This window comes from Empidonax traillii, unplaced genomic scaffold (genome assembly GCF_003031625.1).
Source record: "Empidonax traillii isolate 1590-97213 ecotype Southwest subspecies unplaced genomic scaffold, ASM303162v1 scaffold324:size701061, whole genome shotgun sequence".
Taxonomy (NCBI): domain Eukaryota; kingdom Metazoa; phylum Chordata; class Aves; order Passeriformes; family Tyrannidae; genus Empidonax; species Empidonax traillii.
In genome coordinates, this window is record NW_020955517.1 from 38721 (window position 1) to 62877 (window position 24157).

The 24157-nt window shown below is 40.9% G+C and overlaps 1 protein-coding gene across 8 annotated transcripts in view; it reads right to left on the reverse strand.

The window, feature by feature from the left end:
- Positions 1–24157, reverse strand: part of PHACTR1 (phosphatase and actin regulator 1) — a 302786-nt gene that overhangs the window by 38676 nt on the left and 239953 nt on the right. For 7 of the 8 annotated variants that reach the window (XM_027891638.1, XM_027891637.1, XM_027891639.1 and 4 more), the window contains 4 exons: positions 23513–23719; positions 13355–13685; positions 5685–5893; positions 4169–4325 (listed from right to left, as the gene is read on the reverse strand). In XM_027891638.1, coding sequence (XP_027747439.1) covers positions 4169–4325; positions 5685–5893; positions 13355–13685; positions 23513–23719 — 904 coding nt within the window. The remainder of the gene's footprint in view (positions 1–4168; positions 4326–5684; positions 5894–13354; positions 13686–23512; positions 23720–24157) is intronic. The other variant, XM_027891641.1, reaches the window with a different exon arrangement.

Here is a 24157-nt window from a genome sequence, read left to right on the forward strand (position 1 = left end):
CCTTTCTGAACAAGGTAGTAGGTGACCATCATCTGTCAAACCTGCCACTCCATAAAGTTTTATGACTTCTCATGCTACATTTCTCAGTCACAGACATCTTGGTACTATTTCCAAAGCATCAATGGGACTATAAACACATCCAGCAGGTGTGCATGGCCGTATCTCAAGTGTACTTATTCAGAGCTATATGCACACACAGAGTGTCTCTGTGATCTATTGCCTCATGATACTTGCAATACATTATTTATATTGCTTCAGATCAAGATTTTCCACTTGCTTGTGCAAGGACAGCACCCTGTATTGTAGTGAATAAATCCAGGGCTATAGAAAAACCAGTGCAGAGCTCTACTGTACATCTGATAGATGAGCTTGCCACTGATTCACTGCTTTAAGGCAAGCAGAACATTTAAAGCCAGCAGAACATACACAGTGATACACAGGATTCAGTTGATCAACAGGAAAAGCATCCCTCAAAGTCACGAGACTGGCAATAGGTAGTTTGTTACTTTATTCCTTATTTGTTTCTCATTTTATTATTTTGTTAATGTGCAGAGGGCTGCTCCCCGACCTCATGTCTCTTTGCTTTCACACTGGGCATGGCCTTGGGTTAAACACGATCCCTACAACTAACAGCTCTTGGCAGCAGCACAGCACAAACTCTTACTAGATTGCAAAATCTTACTGGGCTGCCTGTGGCACCTGCCAGTGAAGGGTAGCAGTCCTTGAGGAGCACTGCTTGCCTGTTACGTGCCTCCTCTGACTCCTGACCTACAGTCAACCTGCCCTCTGCCCCAAGGTGGGTAGGAGTGTGCTGATGAGACAGACATGATGCTGACCAGTAATAATACTGTGCATATCAAGAACTTCCCTTAACACTGTTTATTAGCAACACGATGATAACCACTGGATTACCAAACTGTTTTGGTATTATTATCCTATTCCAGCGGGTAGGAAAAGCCAGGATGGAAACAATTCAGGGAAGACAAAGACACTGTCGTGTGTTCTTGAAAAGCAGAGGACCAATATCTCAGCTATAATACTCCTGTATCTAATTGCTAATGAGCACCTTCACAAGAGTTGGGGGGTTAAAAGACTCAAAAGAGACTTGAGTGCTTTAGAAAGCCTCTTGTAGGATACGTGTACTTCAGAGTAGAAGTTAATGGAGCTGTAAAGGTTTTTAGCAGACAAGAACATGGCCTCCAGCACCCATTTAGTATCCCCAAGTCACATGTGGTTATGAGCTGGAAGTTCTGCATCTTAATTCACTATGTGAAATGTTTCTATGATAAGCACAGTGATTTTATCTCATGGCTGAACTAACATTTAGGTGTGTAATGGGCCAGATCCTGCTATAAGATACAGTCCCTGCAGCCTCACCTTACAGCTGGTCTGGTGTAAGTCAAGGCACCACCCTCCAGCATGGGAAACAGGCAACACAATGAAATCTGCTCTGGAGTCCCTCTTCCAGTTGGTGGATGCAAGAATAGAGTCATAACAATTTCCTGGGACTAACTCTAGGTTCAGAGGTTGCAAGCTACATTTAAACAGGATCTGAACAGACCGTTCTCTGCCAAACTGATTCCCGGTGTGACTCTAATAACGCTGGAGGAACTACACCTGGGACGATTTTGGTCCCACACAATATGTCAGCGGCCAATCTCAATATGCCTGGCTATAAGCATCTTTAAAAATTACATCCTCTTTATAGTACTAAATTCTGATCTGCCAAATGTGGCAGCCAATGAACTCTTCCAAACTAAATACTGTGAGGATTATGCATAAATACTGAAGTATCCTAATCAGCCTCTTGGTGAAAATTAATTGATCCATTACAGACAATAACTATATGCTGAAGTTTTTATTCTGCATTTTTTACTTCTGTAAGTAGCATATGTGATCTGATTGGTTGGCTATTTTAAACCCTAGGGGACCATTGGTGGAACAGTACAAATCCCTCTGAAATCCAAAATTGCCAGCTGCAATTATAGTCTGCATCTAGCATCTTCTCTAAGGACTATAAATGCTTCACTACTTTAATTTTGCTTGGCATTTGCATCACTGTGTGACAATTATCGAGCAACAGCAAAGGATGGATTCAGTAATGAAGTCTGGACAGTAAAGAAATACTGTTCAAATTGAAATATTCTATTTTAATGTAATATTCAACTGTCTGTGCACATGGATACATTACATTTAGATACAAAGCAGTGGTAAGACAGGCACCTCCCTGCCTGCTGCTGAAATGTCTGTGTCTTCTTTCATACTAAAGATGAGCAGAATTGTTCTGTTCTCCTATTTCTTCACTGTTTTCAATTGCTCAAAAGGATGAGATGCTAAGTTGTAAATATTAGTAATTAAAAGGTCAATTAAATGGCAACTGTACCATTCCAGTTAAGGCTTGTGAAATTCTACCAGTTTCAGTGATTTTACACTTAGATAAAGTGTGAAGGAAACATTTTCATTCAGCTCAGCTATTTTTTTAACTCATATATACACAGTTTTAATTATTTGAACTATTTGTGATTGCCCCTAAGTCCTAGGGGCAATATTAGAAGACAAGATCAAGTATTATGGCTCAGACTGAATTAGCAGAGCTGCAACTGGGGAAAAAAAAAACAACATTATGAGAATGTGGGTCTTAGACAGGAAGGGGTTTGGGTATTGCCAAAATTATCTTCCCTTGTTAAAAAGGCATATGCTGAAGAAACATTCTTAACTGCGGAAAAAGCAGGTTTTGGAGATGTGAGAAATAAAACACTTATGTAATGAAAAAGACCTGGGGCACAGTGAGCTGTGCAGAATCAATACTTGTAAATGACACTACTTTCCTTCATCAGCCAGAGCTGGAAAACTTTGGAGAGACCTCGGTAATTTAGTCAAATGGGCAACACAGTGGAAATGCTGTCCAATGTCATTGCAAGGTCAAGCAGTGAGATATGCTAAGAGATAAAAATTTCAACTCTTCAAAATGAATCATATAAACACTGGGACCTTGTTGTCCTGTACTGTTCTTTGGGACCCAGAGTTTCGTGTGCAGCTACAGTCTGACAAGGTATTAGACTGAATAAAGACTGAACTGAAAAATCACACCACCAGCAACAGTGTAGTACCATCTTACATATTTTGCGCATGATTGCAGAGGCCCCTCAACAAGAATACTGAAAAATTAGACAGGTCTTGGAGTAGGCTAAGCATGATCCAGCACAAAGACTTTCAAAGATAGATTGGAAAGACGTGGTAACTTTATTCCAAGTAGGTGATAAATGAAAAAGAGTAAAGCCATGGAAAAAAGTAAATAAAATGCCGAAAGTGGTATTTACCAGGAGCTCCTATTCATCCTATCTCCACAACATGGTAACAGTGTTCCCCCCTTATCCACCCTAAAAATAAAAAAATAAAACCCACAAGAAAATTCCCAACAACTGTCTCGTCATCTCCTTGAGGTTTTCTCAGAGTCACACTGGATGGTGACTAACAGCATTCACCAGCTCTACATACCACCAAGCTGACAACATAATGGTGCTAAAATTGATTACAGAAATCATGGCTGGAGGGTAGGAGATTCTTAGAGGTTTCTATCGGCCTCAATTTACTAATTTTTTTTTCAGAAATCTTCCACATTTAATGGCCACCCCTTCATACCCCATGCAATATGGAAAGCCATTACAGCTGGTGAGTAACACTGCTATGAAGAAGAAGAAAGTATCTAGACAGGGTAAATCTGTCCAACCTGACCCAACAAGGCAAATACTGAAGGACTTAAGTATTTTGGACCAGAAAGAAGTCTCAGCTACTCATGGAGATGCAGTGAGAAGAGAAAGTTATACCTCTGCCTGTTGGCCAAACTAATAGCTTATAAAATGGCACCTGCAGCTACAGTCCAAAATGTTACCAAAGCTGAATATTTCCCAGTGATGCACCAAAAAAAAACCCAAAAACAAATCCACACAGCTCATACTGATATTTAACATAATCAAAGTTCACATAGCATATGCCAGGAAAATGAACCAGGGAGTTGTATGGGAAGTTTTACTGGAGCAGAAATAATGTCATGGCTTTTCCTCTTGAACATTGTGACAGATCTCTAAAGTTTAAAGACTAAGGATAAAAACTGCATCCCACCACGTATTTCCAAAAGCAAGAGTGAAGAAAAATGGTTGCCTCTTACCTTGTTAACTTTGTCCCAATCTGCTGCCTTAGTTCGAGCCTCTCTTCATCAGTCTGCATGGGGAGGATGTTCTTTTCTTCCAGCTCTCGCTTGGAAGGCCTGTTGCTTAGTTTGATTGCTAAAGAGTCCTTCCTGCAGATTTTCCTTGCCAGGGAACCTGTGGGAGAGATGAGAGGCTCTGCCAAAAGAGGTGTCATCATTTCATTACAGCATGCAACTGGCAAAGAAGAACTAGCCAAGAGAGGATATGAGGCTCTCGTTTACATTGGTGTGGCCTGTGGGAAAAGGGATGTCATTAACTTCATGTGCTCAATTAACCTCAGTTTATATCATAATAAGGAAAAGCTGAAATTGGTAGGTATACAGGAAAAAGAAATTAATATATTGCTCCATAGAGGGGAGTGGAGAAGAAGGACTTGTCTCAAAATTGCTACTAGCATCTGTAGCTTTCTCTAGCACAGTTTCTGAACCACATAATGTAATGAATAACTTTGACCTCAGAATCTGGCCAGGCATCAGAGTTACAGCATGTTAGAAGAGAGAGGTATCTGAGTGTCTCCTGCAATGTGATATCAAGACATCTAAGCTAGCACTAGACAGAATCAAAAGTCAGTCAGAATCAGCACAGAACTCCATGCACATTAACTGACACTGCTTTCCAGACAGTGATAAAGACACTGTGAAAACAAGTGGCCTTTCATGGCTCAAGCTTGCTTTCTGAGGCTTGTATCCAAAGCAGTTTGAGCAAGGAAGACAGACACAAACAGACAGAGAGAGACAAATCCATGAGAGGTTTTGGCCTTTGGCAGGAGAGTGTGAGTGCAGTTCTGCTCTGTTTTTAGGTTTAAGAGCAAATACTGCTTAATTTCACTTGCAGGGTAAGGGAGGGGCCTGGGAAGATTAAATATGCCTGTTTTAGTATCTTTTTTGTGCGTTTCAAAAAGGGTGTTGTTTGATAGTACTGCTTCCAGTTTTCAGAAAAAATTAAATCCAGGGGCCTGAAATTTCAGGTCAAAGTGTAGGATGACAAACAGTTATTGTATGCAAAGTACTGTATCTTATCTTCATGGGAGAGTCCTGTGATCACGCTGAATCAGGAGGTGGGTTTTCTTAGAGAGGTCAGGAAGGGGCCACAGGTCCCTTCCCAGTCTGTAATTGTGATATGACTGTCAATTAACCTCTTCTTGTCTGAGCCAAATCTTCTGATTGGGACCCCTTTCAAAGTATGTGCACATTTGGGAAAATTAAGCCATAATTTCTAAGTGAACTAATATAAGCCAATACTAGTCATTTGACTTTAGTCTGAGAGCTACCCAGATGGGGATTCATGTGGATTAGGGAAATCATTATAAATTCATACTACTTCTTATTTTGGATTAGCATCTCCACATAGCCCTGAGAGATGCAAAAGCCACAGTCAAGAAAGAAAGTACACAGGCCTTTTGTTTCCCTTGTGTATTGTAAGTTCAGATTGAAAATTAAACACGTGAGAAAGGAAAGATGGAATGAGTCTTACTTGTAAATAACGAGTTATCCTCCTCTTCATCTTCCTCTTCTTCCTCTTGCTGTCTTGGATAGAGGCAGGAAGAATCTTCATAGTCAGTTTCATGAGGCACATTTTCTTTATTGTCATCGCATTCGATCACAACAGTTGGCACTTGTCTCATGTCTGGAAGGCCCCCAGGTCCTGTTTTTGTAACACTGTCACCTGTGTGTAAACCAGAGCTGTTGGGAAAGAAAAACAAATTAATAAAACTAAAGGAAACAGCTCAATGAAAGACAGAGTTACTTCTCTCACTGTGTTTAGGAAAGTAGTGGTCTTCCATCCCTTTTTAAGAAGAAATGAGAACAGAAAGACCTTCAAGACCAGCAGGACATCTAGTGGGTTTAAACTGAGAACACCAAGATTTAGGGTACAACACTATTAGGGAGAGGTAGGAAAGCATGCAGGCAGAAATACTGACAGCCAGGAGGAAGATCTGCGACAAATACCTCATGACCATCTACTCAGGGTGGTAAGCTTGCCTTCAACCTGGTGTCTGTGTGACCTCTCCACTGGTGTGCAGGCAGTAAGGAGAAAATGTCTCACCTGAATGCGAAGGTGGAATAAGACCAGGAAGAAGGAAATGTACACACTGTAGGAGATAACTGTAGAAAGGCAGAGGGAAAACTCCTCAGGCAAGATGATGTTGATTAACTTGAGGGGAAAGCAAGGGCACAGTTCTCTTAAGTGCAGGGGGCTGAGCATGTGGAACTGGGCTTGGAGAAAAGAGAGTTTGGGAGTAGGTGAGAGTAACCAGGGAAATAGCTAAAACCTGAGAGGCTTGTTTGCTGATAGAACAATTATATACTGGGGGGGTCTGCCATGATGATATCTCTTCTCCTGCCTGGGTTGCTTATCCAGCCAGGTGCTGAAGATGAGTGAGAATTGGAGCTAATATATTTCTTTTGTCACAGTGTGATTATTTTCTGCAGCTCATTAGATTAAGGCTTGTGTTCAGTACTGCTACCACCTATTCTGTTTATGTGTTGATTTCAAAGCCCCTTTACCTAGGAACATATCAACAGAAATAGGGAACAGGAACATGAGGAGGTGAAAATCAAAGTCAAACAAAAGCTGGAAGGAAAAGTCAGAGACAGAACCCCGTTTCCCAACCAATTTTTATCTAATAGCTCGTGTTGCTTTTCCAGTGTGAAACCACAATGAGAGGCCGGCAGGCAAAGATGGTGTCAGCTCAGGTTTATTTGTGAGACGGCAGAAACCACCCTCTCAATTCCCAGCTGAGGCAACAGCTATATGAAAAACGGGGAACGTTTGTCTGTTGGACATCCTCTATATGTTGAACTCCCATTTTACTTTCCAGAAGAACACAGGTGTGAATGCAGATGTGCTGGCCAAGTTGACCTGGAGGCACACAAATTTGGGTCTCCCCTTAACAGGTACTGAGCAGCCTCAGTTCCCTTGAATATTTTAGCCTGCTCTGAATACCAGTCATTCTGCATCTTGAAATGATTTAAATTGTTTTCTACTGAGTCAAATGAAAAACTTTGCTTTCTTCTAGCCCTAAAATTAACACGGACTCTTAAATGGCTGCCAGATAACATCACAAAAGGCTTCTAAAGATATAGTTCTTGGGATATAATGCTAGTTCACAATATGCTTAGGGATTAAGGGGAAGAAAAGGCTTTGGATCCTGTGAACAAACCAAACCATGCTGTTATTATCATATTCAGCTTCAAAGAAATAATATTGTTAATTCAAACATTTACTATTGCCGACTAACCAACAATGAGGTGCAGAGCTTTACTGGATGCCTTTAAGAGAAAATCCATTTTCTTAGTGATAGTCCATGTTTTGTATCACAAAGTAAGAAAGATTCATGAATAACTGGCTTTTGAATTTTTGTATTAGACTTCAATGAGTTTGACCCCAAAAACTTTATCCCCAATGTAGTTTTAAAATTCATCAGCTGAATTCTCATAAATGACACATCAATGTACTACAATACTTAAAAATTTTCAACTAATTTTTAATTTATTGAAATACCTTAAGAATTTTAATATTGTGAACTTAATCTGTTTTCCCTGTAACCTAATTTTTGAATAAGTCTTTTTATGAGAAAAGGCAGGAAATCAAATTTCAGAGAGAAACTATAATACTGTGAAGTTCCATTAACATTGTTAAAAAAACCAAAAAAAATCCTTCCAATAGTGAGCACATAACCACTGGATCGTTCAGTTAATTCTAAAACAATACATACACAGAGAGTAAGTACAAGTTCACTGAGCCCCTTCTGGAAGTACAAATGAAAGGAGCAAAAAGTAGTGCAGCATCCAGGACTATTTTGTGCTTTCCTGTTCTGTGAAGGATGGATGAAGGTTACAGATGCATCCTTATGGGGTGTGTACATAGGGTAACAGATATCAAAGTGAGTCATCAATTTAGGTTATCAAGCAGGAATCAGATGGCAACAAGACTTACAAGTTACCACAGAGGATATTTATTTGAACTAGTGATCTAGAAATAGACAGCTTCTCATCTCATTGTAATTTTTCTGAATCATCCATTTTCTTGATAATACTACTTTCTATTTTAAGCCCCTCATTTTTCCTGGTGTTTTGTGTTGTTCTTGATTAAAATCAGCCTTTTCCACTGCATTTTGACTAAGTCAGCTGTCTAAGCAAAGCACTTATGAAATACGTGCAGTACTGCAGTATACTTAAGAAAGACGAATCAAGGTCACTGGATATGTCCATTGAGTATAAATTCCCCTGGATCATTAGCAAAACTCTCACATGGTTAGGCGGTCTACACCACAAAATTTTTCAGCATTATTCACCAAAAAACACACTATTATTTGAAACAGCTCTTTTAAAATCAGTTTTGCAACAAAATTAGAGAACGAAGCTACAGTGAAGCAAGAACTTGTTTCAAGAAGATAAATGCATGTTAACACATGGATTTGAATAATTCATAGCTTACTAGTACAAGCGCTTGCAATTATTGCTGCATCATCTTTATGTGATCAAAACAGCAAAAAAGTTACATCACTATAGCTTGCAACATTTCTAGTGAGAAAATATTTTAATGAAAAATCTCATTTGAAGATTATGAGGGACTCATGGTACAGATAAAATCAAAAAAGAAAAAAGTTAAATCCCTCCTGTAAAATCTAGTGGAAAAAACCCCCACACTTCTCATCTGTCATCCCAAGCCCTTTGATTTTGGAGTAAAAGGTTACATTTTTATCAGCATGTTTTCAGATCCATAGTACACTTTTCTGTACTTAACAGTTAAAAAAAAAAATCTGAAAAAACTTTAAACCACCGTATATATGTTTCCACTACAGGCATGTGTGAGAGAGACAGAGAGAGAAGGCAGAGTTATAAATATTAAGTGTTTCTATCCTTAGGCAATGCTAAAGTTTAGACAAGAGGTAATTCTCTTGACAAGTTTTATGGAAGATAAATGCTTTCTGACTCAAATATGTTTTATAAGATTTACAAGACACTGACAGTAATGTCTAATGCATTTCATTTCGTAAATCTACAGTCTGAAGCTGGGCTGAGTGTCTCAGAGGAACTGGTCTCACACACTGTCTTTTTCACTGCTCTGCCACATAGGCAATTCCAGCCAGAAGTGAGATATTGCCACTTAACAGTTCTTTAGTACCTACGCTGAACAAATAGAGGCCCTGATTCAGCTGCTCCCCTACATGAGCCCAGAGAGTAATTGAAATTAATTGCCACCTTTCCAGACAGACTGAGAACTATAAGGGCAAGGCATAAAATAAGGCTATTTCAGACCAAGGAAATGCCTCGCTAAGTCAAAATTAAAGGCACGTTTCAGTGGCACGAGAGTGTTGCTAAAGCCTCCTTTGCTGTTTGTGACTCACAGCTTTGGGGCATGGTCTTTCTTCTCAAGTTCGTTTCAGTCAGGAGGATGAAACCTTCATATTTTGGTGTCAGGGCTTATCAGATTTTCACCAACTCTTAAAATGCACTCTGAAATGGTGAAAAACAGCGCCCAAATCTAGATTTTACTAATGCTTGACATGTACCCTTTGGGATGAAGGGGAAAGTCGTTTGCAGTAGGGCACAAATTGGCAACAGAGGTTGCAGAAAAAAGGTTATGTGGAAATTACACGTTTTTCTGCTTCAACTTAATCTATAATAAAACTGGTAATTTATCAGGGAAAATAGAGACAAACTGGCAGCACAAATGACATGTCATAATAGTCATACTATGACAAGGGACATATTGCCCTTCTGAGAATAGGGTATGAATAGACATTATGAGTCCCACAAAATGTTTGCAATCAAAAGTCTTAAGTGTGCAAATGAACTTAATGTTCTATAATGTCTGTAATAAAATGGAATTAAAACAAATTCCAGGAATTAACTGCCATTTTAAGTCATAAGAGCAACTGGGACTTGAATAGCTATTACATGCTTTTAATGTACCTCAAGACATTAACTTATTAATATGCACTAGGTCTAGGTGAGGCAGTAACCTGCAATCACTCCTGCAGAGGGGAAAATAGAGGTAGAGAGGCTCAGTGGTTTTCTCAAGGTCAAAGACAACAAAATAACTTCTGGCTTCCAGGCCCTTCCTGAGGGAGAGCTCATTTTTCTCTGGCAAGCTTGTGGCTCACTGGCAAAGCACTGATTTCAACTATCAGTGTTAGACTATCCAAATTCCAGAGACCTTATCTGTGTAAGAAAAAAATTCCAGATTACTAGAGGAAGGGGATATTTCAGCCTTTCATTATTTGTTCCTGTCCACACTCACAGATCTGGTGGAGAGAAGAGTTGTGACTTCTAATAAAAGATTACTAGGCAAAATGTGGATTTGACACAAACTGGTTATGGATTCAGTGTGTATCAATGGAAGGCCTAAATGGCCTTGAGGAGCTTCCACTGCAATAGGACAAAAGAAATTAGACACAAGGAAGAAAAGGAAAAATTCCCAAAGGAAAAGAAAAAAATTAGAGCAGAAACCTGTACTTGTCTACATAATCCTTCCTTATCAAAAAACCCCCACTAGTCTAAATAATACCCCAAATTACCCAATTTGGCAGAGTGGCAATTATTCTGTAATGTTGTAGGATTCTTTTGAGATAATGTCTGAGGTCAGCAAAAAAAAAAAAAAAATGCTGCCAATGAACCTTAGCATTCCCCTGAAGCGGCCTCAGAGACTTGTCAGGCTCTCTGATCTCAAGATTATTGACCCAACAGCAGTGACCCAGTACACTGTTACTTTGGAAGCAACTGTAAAGTTCATACAGGAAATTAGGATGTCACTGCATATCTTATGCATGCGACAGATTTGAGCACACGACCAAATTTTAAACAGAGCGAAGTAGATCTAGGATCTTTGCAGTTTTAACAGGCCCTCAAGAGTTCTAGGCTGAAGTGCACAATGATAAATATTGCAGTGTAATTTCTTTTGGGTTTCATGCAGATTTTATACAATTAAGGGAAAATAACTACTGTAAAAAATAGTGGAAAATGGTGGCATTTGATATAAATAATCCCCTCCCAAGTTAAATAAATACATTTTAAAAATTTGCACAAATCTTCAAGAAAACTTAGCAAATTTACCTAGCTCACAATTTGTCTTGAAAAAGCAATTTAAGAATTTAACAGCAAGTGTCAGCTCCACAGACACGTAAATGTTTGAAACACTTTTACCTCTAAGTACTATAAAAAGAACAATTGCTGTTGCAGAGGAAACGGTCATGCCCTATTTTCTCCCTTGTAAATGCAAAAGTTATTGATTTGTTTTGGCAAGGAGCATAACTGAAGTAGTCAATGCATTAATCCATGATTGAAATAATAGTTCATCAACACAAAAAGGCTATGAAAAATCAACTGCCTGCAATACCATGAACTAGTATTCCTATTAATTTTAAATGTGAAATATCAGTGCCATAACCTTTTCTTATTTTCTTCTGCAATGGGAGGTAATTGCTTCACATTAGGAAATGAATCTTACCTTATTCAGTTTTTAACAAGCAGCAGAGCTTCAGCTTCAAATTAATAGTTATGTACAAACAGCATCACCTTCTTTAAATCAGTTAAATGTAGACATAAGCATGATGGATGACTAGAAATTGGAGCATTCATTGCTGAGGGGCAACAGATGCCACAATGAAGTCATACTCTGCGAGATGTCATGGAGCTCAGGATAACAAAGTGCCTTCTGTGCACAGTGTGAGCCAGACAAGAAGGTATCCAACCAAAGCCAGGCATGGCCTGGGCAGTGTAGCCCCAAAGGAGCCTTTGGGATACAACAGCTACCCCTCTGTGCCTGGTGCATTGAGCTTTGGGGAGATGCAGATGCACCTGACTAGCCATGCTGGCAATGCGAGAGGTAGATGGGTAGTCACTGGGTATGGTGTGGAGGGGCATTGTGGATGCTCTTCCTAACTCTACCTCGACAGTTCTTTTACTGGTGGGAATAGGAATTTCCTTCAAGAGTCCTAGCAGTTTTTCCCCAGCTGAGAATTCCCCTATGCTGTAGAAACTAAAGCTGCACCCCTCACCTCATGATGTAATCACCATTTCGGTACTCAAATAAGATGGCAGTGTGGGATGGCCTCTGGTATAGTGACAGCTTTTCAGGCAGTAAGGAGAATTTGCCATCAATAATCCAATTATTTTAAACTATGCAATATAATGAAGGTAAAATTATCACAAAGAGGTATTGGGGTAAATCATTAGGCACTTTGTCTTTTAGACCAAATATTTTATCTTCCTGTGTAAAAGAAGGATGATCTGATGCTCCTAGAATAAGCTGGCTACAAAGCTGCCCTTCGTACTAAATAAAACGTGTCATTTTTTTGGAGTACCTTTCTTCTTCTGGGACTTCCTCAGTTTTCCCCTACAAGATGAAATAAATTTTACAAAGCTTGCTGATCTTTCAGTCTACGAGGACAGCTTGCATTTATACAACATGCTTCATTTAGTCAGACTATTTGGAGCAACATTCAGAGATATTCACAAATGGCAGTAAAAAAAAACCAGCCCCAAGCTGGGTAAGGTACTTCTGATCAAATGTGCCACTCTCCTTCAGATGCAAATGGCTAAGAAGGTAGCTGCTGTGGAATGGGTCAAACACTTATTTTAAGATCAAACATATAATTTAATTTAAATGAATTGAAATAATTTAAATACTGTATTAAAACCCCTCTAAGGGGGGTTTGTAGGAAGTCCACATAGATTGTTTCGAGCTAACTGGTAATACTAATCAGGTGCTCTGCTTGAGTGGCACATTGGATTATTATTGCTCTTTTATGAATCTTCCACTTCCTTTCCTTGTATAATAGCAATCCTACACACAATTGGAGCTCTGCAGTTATGCACTCTGTAGTATATATTGCAAGCCAGGCATGTCCTATTAAAACTTAACCACTGATTCTATTATTTGCTTCCTTGAACAGGACACTGGGATTCGGGAAATTTGGTCCTTATCTCTTTTCTGCCACAGGCTTGTCAATCAAGCCTGGAAAGGCTCTTCCCCTGTTTCTTTTTCTCTGGGAATGACCCTGCCCTGAAGTTGTTAGACCCCAGAGCAGACACTTAATTCAAATACTATGCATATAACTCAAGTGATGATATAGATACCGAGGTTAGCAAAAAATAGTGCACATCAATATGTAATTTTAAAAGCTGATCCATTACCTTTCTAGCCTGTGCATGGTCATGGCTAGTGTTTTGTTCAGTTCCTCTATCATCCGGCACCCTGAAGGGTGAATGGGCAACGTGCTGGACCCAGAAGGAAGGTGCTGGCTGTGGCTGCCGTACTGGAGCTGGTGCTGGTGAGCTGCTAACTGGGATGGCAGGACGGTGTGATGCTGTTGGGTCAAAGGCTGCTGGGAGCTCTTCTGCGTGGAATAGGATGAGAGAGAGAGGTCTGGCCCCCCTAAAGGCATGCAAATCATGACTTTCTTTGGAGGTAGTGGAGGTGACAGTTTAACTGGCATACAAGGCAGTTTCACAGGAGCGCCAGGATCTAAAACAAAAGAAAGAGAGCCCTGGTGTTAATTTTCATGTCAGTAAGATGGAGATCAGAGCATCAGCCTGGGTGAGCAGGTACTGAGCTTGCTAGTCAACATGGGAGTGTGCACTCCTCCCCTGTTGCGACAGATCACTCTGCACACCCAACACTCAGCGTGGTCTTCAGAAAAAATACGGTCGTTTTGCAGCGCTGCAGAGTCTCACAAAAAACATCCTAGGGCTGTGCACACCCCTTAGTAAACATGTTAAGCAATGCTTAACAAGGCTTGCGGCAGGCTTTGACGCTTTAAAGTCCAAATCCTCCAAAACAGCCCTCTGAGGTAAGCACATCTTCCACTCAACAGACCCGCAAATAGGGGGAGAGCAATCCAGTGTCTGAAGTTACAGGATGACTCACCACCATCACTGACAGAGCAAAAGCTCAGGGATTCATGATCCTTCCCAGGCATTGCAGTGCAATTACTACAAGTCATGCTTCTTACAGCTTTGTAATGTGCAAAACATCTGGTGTTAAAAATTACATTACAGGGCAAGTGAAAAAAGAAGTAAGGTTTGAATACTAAACAGGAGAGGTTTGGAAAAACGAAGGGTACGTGAGGAAAAAGATATAAAGGGCAGCAGATTGTTAGGACTCACCTATTTTTTTTACAAAAGACTTGGTAGGCACTTTTCTCTGGACTCTTCCACTGAATTTTACCTTTTTAACTCTAGGCATGTTCACTAAAACCCACAGCTGACCAGCCAGGCAAAGACTTCCCTGACTTCAATGAGAAATCAATGAGAGGTCCACCTAAAAACCTCTCTTCTAGAACTCAACTACAGGATGGAGATTTTTGGAGTTGCATTGTGAAGTATTTTGAGAAGGAAAAAGAAGTAACATGAGGGCTTTAGTTGCCAAGATGGGTGGGGGAAATGCTCACAACACATGCTAAGAACAAAGGAGAGAGCACACATATACACCTTGAGCTGCAACTGTAAGTTTATCTCTAGGAGCAAGACCAGGCCCTTTCCAGCCTGTAATACTGCAGACATTTGGCTCTGCAATGTAGTTCTGTGGACAAGGCTTGCATGATTTTTGGTCTCTTGCTGCTTCACTCCACTCTTGCTGTAACATGGTCAGGGAATTGCAGGGTCAGAATCTTCTTTCGACCCAAGAAAGCCTGCTGCTCTCCAGGTTCCAAAGGTCATCACCCTCCTCAGTGCAATCAGATTTCAAAAGTCCTTTTCCAGGTGGTTCTTCTCAGTATTAACTATCCTTGCCCTCACCCCCTTCATTCTTTCCTCCTTCACAGCCTCTTCTGGATATTGCCTGTACTAGCATCCATATCTAACAGCCAGGGTGCAGAAGGGTGAATAGGAAGACTTTCAACCACTAACACTTCTTGAAAATGATTGAGGATCGTAAGGTGGAAAAAGACCATGGATAGAGCCAAGTTTAGATACACCTTTTGACTTATTTTAGTGTTAGTCACGGTTTCGTTGCATCCACAGTATCCACTTATTACTAGTGTTTTTGCTGCACTAGGAACAGCACACTGACAGTAAGTCTTCCCTTTCTTCAGAGTGTTTATAGGCTAACAACATAAAGGAGTCAAAGGAAGTGCAAAGATGAAATACACTGTGTTAGTTTTGGCTGGGGTAGAGTTCATTTTCTTTATGATGGCTGGTATAGATAGGGCTGCATTTTGGATTTGTGCTGAACACAGGGTTGATAACACAGAGACGTTTTTGTTATTGCTGGGCAGTCTTGACACAGAGCTTTTCTGCTTTTTGTACTGCCACACTTGCAAGGAGACTGGGGTTGCCTGGGAAGTTAGGAGGAGACTCAGGCAGGACAAGTGACTGTCACATGTGACAGGCACCTTGCTCTCCTGGAGATGGCTGAAAACCTGCCTGCCTACAGGAAGCAGTGAATGAATTCCATGTTTTACTCTGCTTGCATGCATGGCTTTTGCTTTTCCTGTTAAACTGTCTTTATCTCAACCCATGAGTTTTCTGGCTTTTACCCTTCTGATTCTCACTCCCCCTGATTCCACTTGTGGGGGAATGAGCAAGCAGCTGCATGGGGCTTGGCTGATGGCTGAGGTTAAACCACGGCCTAGAAGCACGGAGAAAAAGTGGCCTTTCCACATTGCAGAAGAGTTATAGAGAGTAGAATCCAAGTCTTTTGCCTTCAAGGTAATCTCAAATCCACTTGGCATCCTGCCTCTTGCAGGCAAAAATTCTTCTGATGGTTCCATCAAGGATGAAAATATAACTCATGGATTTGCCAAAGTAGTAAAAAAAAAAAACCACTTCCAGGATTTTCTATTCAAGCACACAAAGCTCTTCCTATGTACATGTTCTTTGTATGTATTACCTTTTGGTATCCTGCATAAAAGAACACACCTCTTCAATAAAATGTAAATAACAGAAGGAGTAAAGAGAAAATTGTATAGAGCCCTGAGAATAAGGTTCCTAGGGGATTTGTAGTAACAAACTGGACTTTTTCTTATACTTGTGCTTCAGGCAATTTTACTTCTAGAGCTCTTACTGCTTTACAAAGACTACACTGAGATCTGCACTTCCATTTTGACAAACGCAGCTTTGATGGTTGGTTTTAGATCCTTTTTTGCAGTATCTCAATTAAAGTCTTCATTTGACAGCGCCTGTGCCTTGGACTCCCTATCACTCTGTGGCAGTCATCCTTAACGGTGGATTCAAAGAGATCCCAACTGCAGGCATCTCTTGCTTTTGACAAAAGAATAAACGAAAGTATTCTGGGTTTGCTGCCTTTTTCTGATCTTGAAGATTAGAGCAGTATTTTAGTGAGCATGGCATGTCAAATAGTTCAGACATAAACGAAACAGAAATCCTTCCTTCTTTCTTCTAAAATATAATGAAAATTTTCTCCCACAAGCATTCATTTAGTACAGTTGTGACACAGGCACTTCAGCTCTGGAGTTGTATGGGAGAACAACTCTAGCTTAATTATCCTGAGTAGCCACACATTCCACCATGAACCAGATGCGCACACTCTGGTTTCCTCTTCATAAGAAAGGTATGGACCTTTAGTTTCCACTTAAATACTTCACATCAGCATGTTTTCAGTGGTTATCAGTGCTGAGTGACTCCACCGGACACCTTCCAAAAATCCTGCACATTATTTTTAATATCTTTATTCAGATTGACTGTGTTACACCCAGGTTGTTAAGCCTGTCTGAGTATGGTCCTAGTGCCAAAATAGACCCTTGAAAATGAACTAGAGGCATTAAATCTACTTGTCTGCCTTTCACCTTCAGGAGAACTCTGTCTGTTTTAAAAAAATGGTTAAAAGGAGGATGACCACAATGGGAGGAAAGTTCAATCCATTCCCTTGGAAACGTAACAGTGTATCTTCACCAACACCAGTAATGGAGACCTTGGTACTGCAAGTTTTACTGTGTGGACAGATCAGCGAACAAGTGAGGAGTAGAAACAGTTATTGTCTCCAGCATGGAATATCCATCAGACATGGGCATCTGTAGATAAATAAGAAGCTGGACAGGGAAAATATGAACAAGGAATATATGATAAGTGTTTTCTCAGCAGAACAATACCAGAGGCTTAAATCATTGAACAAAGCACTCTTAACAGAAAAGAAAACTGTGTGAAGCCAGGTGTGCGAGTCTGATTAATCTCTTTGAGCTGAGGTTCTCCATACTCAAGAAAATAATGAGCAGTTTTGTAAGATGTTGGTTCCCAGTGGTGTTGTGACCACTCAGCACCGTGTAATAACTTGTGTGCTAGAGCTGATCAAAAAGATGATAGGCACCAACTTCCCCACTTCTGATGACAATAAATTATTTAAAAGATAGTTGTGGATGTCACAATATTTGCTACACATCAGACCTTTGACAAGCAGGTCAGCCCTTACCCTTTCCTTACAGATAATTTTTCCAACACCTACAGTTGCTCCATTTCCTCTGGGGTTTTCAGGAGACAGATAAACACACGTTTATTTGTTGCACAGGTGTGCTCATGTATGGTCCTTCTGATTTTGGGGTACACTGGGACTGAACACCAAGCACACTGAGTCGGATGCTTCCTAGTCACTGAAGATGGCTGGAGAACTGGTTGGCACATGCTGCAGATACAGCTGCTGCAGACAGGCTTCTAGGAAGTTCTGAATGTGTGGCAGCAAATGTTGCTCTAGCAGGGCTGGTAGAAAAGCTCATTAAAATCTTCAAGTTCTGCCCCAGCTCAACTACCACATGGAGAAAGAGGATATGCCTGGGAAGCTGGGGCTTGTCTTTGCTATACTGCCAGTGGCAGAAAAGCTCTTACTTGACTCTTTGCCAAATGTAAGCCAGCATTGTACCCTGATAGCAAGGAAAGGCAACAGACTCCTAGGTGGAACGAGCAGAAACACCAGCCAGGAGATCAAAGGATTATTTCCCTTCTATTCAGCACTCCTTAGACTGTATCTAGACTATTCTGCAAGCTTAGGATGCCCCAGGAAAGATATAAAAACCCCAAAATGAGCTGAGCACAGGGCCGCTGCAGTGGTTGAGGGCTAGAGCACGTGAGGGACTGGGATTTGTTCAGCTTGAATAAAAGATGGCTTGCAGGGGCAATACCTACCAGCAGCTTTCCAGTCCCTATGAAGAGGTTATCAATAAAGTGGAGCCAGACCCTTCACAGTGGTATAATGGTGGGAGGAGGAGAGGCAGTAGACAAAAAGTGAAACAAAAAAGGTTCAAGACTGGATTATAAGGAAAATGTTTCCCCACTATGAGAAGAGCCAAATAGCGGAGCAGGTTTGCCCAGACAGGTTGTGCAGCTGGCATCCTTTGGAGTTTTCAAGACACGGCTGGACAAAGCCTGAGCAATCTGGTCTGATCCCATAGCTGGCCCTGCTTTGAGCAGGAGGTTGGATTAAAGACCTGATGAGTTTCTTTCCCCCCTGAATGATCTTATACTGCGACATCTGCTGTACTGTATACAACTACAAGTATTACAACTTGTCATAAAGCTAATGAGTTAAATTCCATCCAAGTCGTTAATTCTATAAAGTAACATGTGAGAAAAGAAAACCACTGCAAAAACCAGTGTGGCCTGTTGAGGGAGCTCCACAGTGGAAATGGAGTGATGTCCCTGATATCTGCTGGCAGCATTTGGACAAGTAGCTCTTACTTTTTCAGGTCTTCTCCCCGGTAATCACTTGTGCCTAAACAGCGGGAGTCGCTTTTCTTATTTCAATGAGATTTTGAGGAGATTCATAAGGACAAGTTAAAAACTGTTCTCAAAGATTTGCCATGCATCTCCTGCTGACTACAGCAAGATCTGCAGCCATGTCTTCAGGGAAGATTTGAGACAGAAATTCTTTACCGTTCTTCTGTACCACTTATGCATCCAAGGTTCAAGTTGAATTTGGAGAACGAAAGCAAGGCATGCTTAGCCTAAAGGGTTGAAAAATACAGCTCTGTGAATTCCTGTGCAGGGCCTTGAAGAGGGTTTCAAAGACGAGAAGATTTCCTGATGCTGGTATGTGCTACGTACTCCCCTCCAGGTAGCAGCAAAGAGAGGAAGTGTGGAGAGAGCAACTGCATCAGAGTCCAGTTTCCCATGAGAACTTGGTGAAAGAGAGCTGCTTTTACTTGGCTGCTTCTCCTTCAAGCACACAGTGAAAGAATTGTAACCTCTCTTCATGAACACAGCCTGCCAGAGCAGGCAGCTGGAGGTAACACCGCAGTAGAGGAAGTTTGTAGATTAAGTCTTGGGCTCATCTACAGAGGATTCTTCTGACACACATGTGACTATTGCACTATCAAATACTGCAGGGAGTATTTACTAGATAAGTTTTAGTTGCAAATACTTTCATAAAGCTGTCACTAACAACTAGTTGTGTTGCGGCAATGCAGCAGGACCCCAGACATTCATGTTTTCAAACCTCATCCTTGGCTTGGCTGAACTATCAAAAGTAACTTTTGAGGACTTAATATTTCCTACCCTGCTAAATGTTTGTCTCTAATTATGAATTAGTTTTGACTCTACATAGACATAACTAGAAAGCACAATCTCAGAACTAAAAATTTGCTATGCATCTCTTCAAATCTTGAATGAAGAAAGCAAGAGAATGTAAAAGACTTTTCAAAGCTTAAATGCAATAGTTAAGTGGCTAGATACAATCAAAGCTACCCCCTACTCTAATATTAGACTAAATCTGGGCTCAAACACACTCAGATATTGCTAAGGTTCCATGTTAGTGATATATTTTGTTTTCTGAAGTTTTAGGGGACTGGTGACTCAGTTGGAAAATATAACTAAATTCAGAAAACATTATCTATTCCGGTGAGCATTGACAGCTGAATGAATCAAGATCAAAGGCAGCTTTACACCACCGGGTTCTATCAAACCAGACGTGACTAGTCTTCTCAACACTTTTGGCCATTAAAGATTTTACGATAATCTTGGGACCTTATCCCAGCACCCCAATTAAATTTGGTCCCAGGTGATTGTTTCAGCTTGTCCTACATTTTCAGCAAAGGAAACTGCAAGCGTTGTTCTAAATGCCTGAGTTCTGCATGTGGATATCAGAGAAACAAACCAGCGAAAGGAGTTCTGTCCATGAACATTGTCTAATAATAATAACCATAGCTAAAACCCAGTATAAGGCTCACCAGGAGGTGATCAGCCAGCAGGAAATGCAGAGCAGTGAAACAAATGCCCAAACAGTTAAGGTTCATGTTTTTCTCTTAGGGTTGCCTGTCTTCTAAGGCTGCATGGGCACTTCCACACCCAGTGCTGTGACTGGGACATTCCCCGTGGAGGCAGCATCATCCAGACCACAGGAGATGGTGTGAGGCAAAGCACTGAGCATCTTCTGCAGCAGTGGTGGCACCACTTCCAGTGGCTGCTCTGCAGTCTGTTCTTGGCTCTGGCTCTGTTTCTGTATTGTCCCATCCCCACAGTACTTCAGCCTTGAGAAGAAGCACGCCAAGGTTGTGTGATTTATATTTGTAGAGGCAATTCCCTTTTCCTTTCACCTTTAAAAGGGATTTTTTTTCTTTTCATTCTCCCTGTGATTAAACGTGCTCCTACATGTTTATTTAGGCCTGCTCTTTTATGTGCATTTCTTATCAATTGACAGGCCAATCTTTGTCTTGGCACAGGTGGATAGGTATTGGAGATGGTTCAAAATGCATTCAGAGGTAAGGAATGTTCCTTTTCAGTTTCTAAAACATGTATTAAGCCCTTTGTCAAACTCTGCAAGTCAGTTTTCATGACTTTATTGAAGAACTCTGGGACAAGTTCACAGCAAGATATGCTCAGACTGAAAGCAAACTTTTCTTCCCTCAACGTCTGTATTTAAAATATTTCTCCTTTTTTTTTTCCCCTCTATTGGCCTGTATAAAGCATGTTTCCATTAAATAAATGCACTTATGTACACATACACATATATATATTTAAAGAGAAGTTGAGTTGGTTCTGTGTTTTCACTGTGTACCTGAAGCCTTCACAGGATCACATCTCTCACATTCTTCTCAAACAGAGCTACCAGACCATTAAACCACTGTCACCCTGCGCTAGCCATGCCTAGGATGTCTTAATTTGTCCTCCCTTTTCACAAATTCTTCAACAAAAAAATGGGTATGCAACAAGAACAGAAAAATCTGCACCTCAAATGCCAGAATTCAGATTTTGCTTGTTTTCTCACACACAGGCTGAGGATGTCTCTGGAGTAATTAGTAAAAGAATAGCATTAATTCTGCTTCTCACTGATGAGGATGCTTCATTAGGATTGATTGCTCATTTCCAGAGATTGTAAATGGCTAATATAATTTCCAGTGGAGAACACAAGGCATTGAGCAACATGTATATCCTTTAGACCACCAAAGTAAATGGATCCTTAAGAACAAGCTAAATACTTTTATTTATAAGGAATGTATAAATGAGGGTTTCAGTTCCACCAGGAATAACTGTCAATTAAATTAGGGCTTTATGACCAAATTTGCATCTCTGTTCCTTTTCCCTGAAAGTTCTGTATATGCATGTACAAGATTCTGTCTATATGCCCATACCAGACTTTATTTAGGACTGGATGAGACACCACAAAGCAAAAGAATTCACAGTTTTGTTTCACTTTCATTGGAAAGTCATCACCATCAAGCAACTCACTTATAGCTTGAGCCTGATTCTACTTCACACAAAATTTGCAGCTGTAGAAAATAAAAAAAAAAAAAACTACACCAGAAGCCCTCATCCTCTGATTCTTTTTCTATTGCTTACAGAAGAAAGGTTTATGAATGAAGGACATTTAGTACCTGAGTTTTTTCCTATGCTATTCCTATTTTTTTATTTCTTCCATGTTGGCCTAATTTCTGAGCACCTTCTTATAATTGGGACAGAGTGTTATGGGAGATCATAGGAAGCTGGTTTTGTCCTTGTGTGAAGCCATTAATACTGCTGCCTGGCTTTGCAGGCTGCAGGACTGCCCTTTCAGTTTGTAGTAGAAGGCAAAATATTAATCATTTATGTGCAGATTTTGACAGGCAAGAAAGTAAAGAGGTTTCACATAAAATGTACAGAACCATACAGAACAAAAAGGTGTGGTCATTCAAACAGAGACATGAAGAGACTACATAGAGAAGTCAGAGAGAACCAGAACATGCTCTTTCATAATAAGCTCTTTCCTGATATAGATATTAACCTCAAAAAAACCCAGGCACTAACTGTTCAGGAAAAAACCCCAAACTACAATGTATTAATGTGGGCTGAGCATTTCTCACATCAGCCCTGAATATATCAGGGCAGTGATAACATAAGATCAACCCAGGGGAAGACTGGTAGCTGCCCCAGTACAGAGATGCACCACACCTTGTGCTGAGCTCAGGATTTTGAGGTGCTGCCTCCTATGCAGCAGCTGCAGTTATGAGCAGACTGTTCAAAAGGTGCAGGCAAGCATTAAGGGAACCCTCTTTAGTCTGTGTAAATGTAGATATCCTTTGCTTAAGCGGTCTAAATGAGAGACTGGAGAGAGGCGACTCCCCAATCTTCCTTCCACATGTACCTTAGAACTTTGAATCCCAAAGAGCTTGGATGCTTGTGAAAACACGGGGAACACAAAGAGGAGCCTGTGTTGTCTACTATTGCTAGTTTCCAAGCAGTAAGAGAGAAACTGCAGCATAAACCTGTAGGACACCAAAATCCTGGCCACTGAGAACTGGAGCAGGACTCACCAGTGGGAAGGGAGTAGTCAGAGCAGGGGTGGAAAGGTGGAGCAGTTGGGCAGAGAATGTAAGCAGGAAAGCAAAATGGCAAGAAGTTATGGGACAGAACTTTCTGTGTCAGGAGCAGGGGGGCAAGTAAAAGACAAACTATGGAAAGATACAGGATGTGTTGAGGGGGACCTGCCCATATGGCAGTTGAGGGTACAAGCAACAAAGGGCAAAAGGAGAACTCAAAACTCTCCCTTTCCTCTCAATTCTCATGCCTTTTCTCATTAAGGGTATTTAAAGATATCCTCATATTTTCTTGATACTTCCTTTCCCATCAAAGCACATCCTGAAATTTTAGTGGTGATGGTAAGTTTTGATGAACGGGAGTGAGGAGGGTTAGGAAACACCACAGCAATCTTAGGTAATTAGAGCTGAGAGGGGAAGTGCCCTGGAGCAACCTTGATGAAGGTATACTCTGAAGATTTCGTGATCCTGCCCTAGGTAACAACACATACATTACCAGTACACACAAGAACAAGTGCAAACAGTGTTACAGAAGGAGGAAGAACATTGAGAACCTTGCTATAATGTCAGTTTTTCCTATGAGGGAAATGGTGCTGAGGGTCCAGGAATACCTACTTACCAGTTAAGTGGCTGGCAATCCTGGCAATAGGTTTAGGAGGCAGGGCAGGGGGCTGTTTGAGGAGGGACAACTGTTTCACTGGGGTGTCCTCATGGTCTCCAGGGAAAGCGGCAGATTTTTTGGGGGGAAGTAGCAGGACTGGCTTAGCTGTAGGATCTTGGGACAGGAGGACGCCGGATTCATTGGATGTGGGGCTCTCTTCAGACACTGGAGGACACAACCACATCATAGACCCAACAACGTTACGAGCAAAGCAGCAGCGGGTACAGCCAAAGTAAGACAAGAAAAGCAGCACAGCAATGCAGATTAGGAATGACTCATAGATTTCAACATTGTATAACACAGAAAGGAGGAAAGAAGGAAAGAAAGAAAGAAAGAAAGAGAAAGAGTAACACACATTTACACAACAACCAAATTTCCCATTACCTCTGAGAGAAGCCAGCTCCCTTACGTCAGGCTGGGACATATTCCCACATCTTGAACACAAATTGAGTTTTAAAACATCACATCTCTAACGGTCTGTCACCACAGCTTGCTCAGGGCCAGATATGTTAGCAAGTGGTCTCTACACTTACGTAGTAAATGTAAAAGCACTTCATGGGGCCTACTCTGTTTCAAAGAGGCTGCACAGCTGTGCAAGATCAT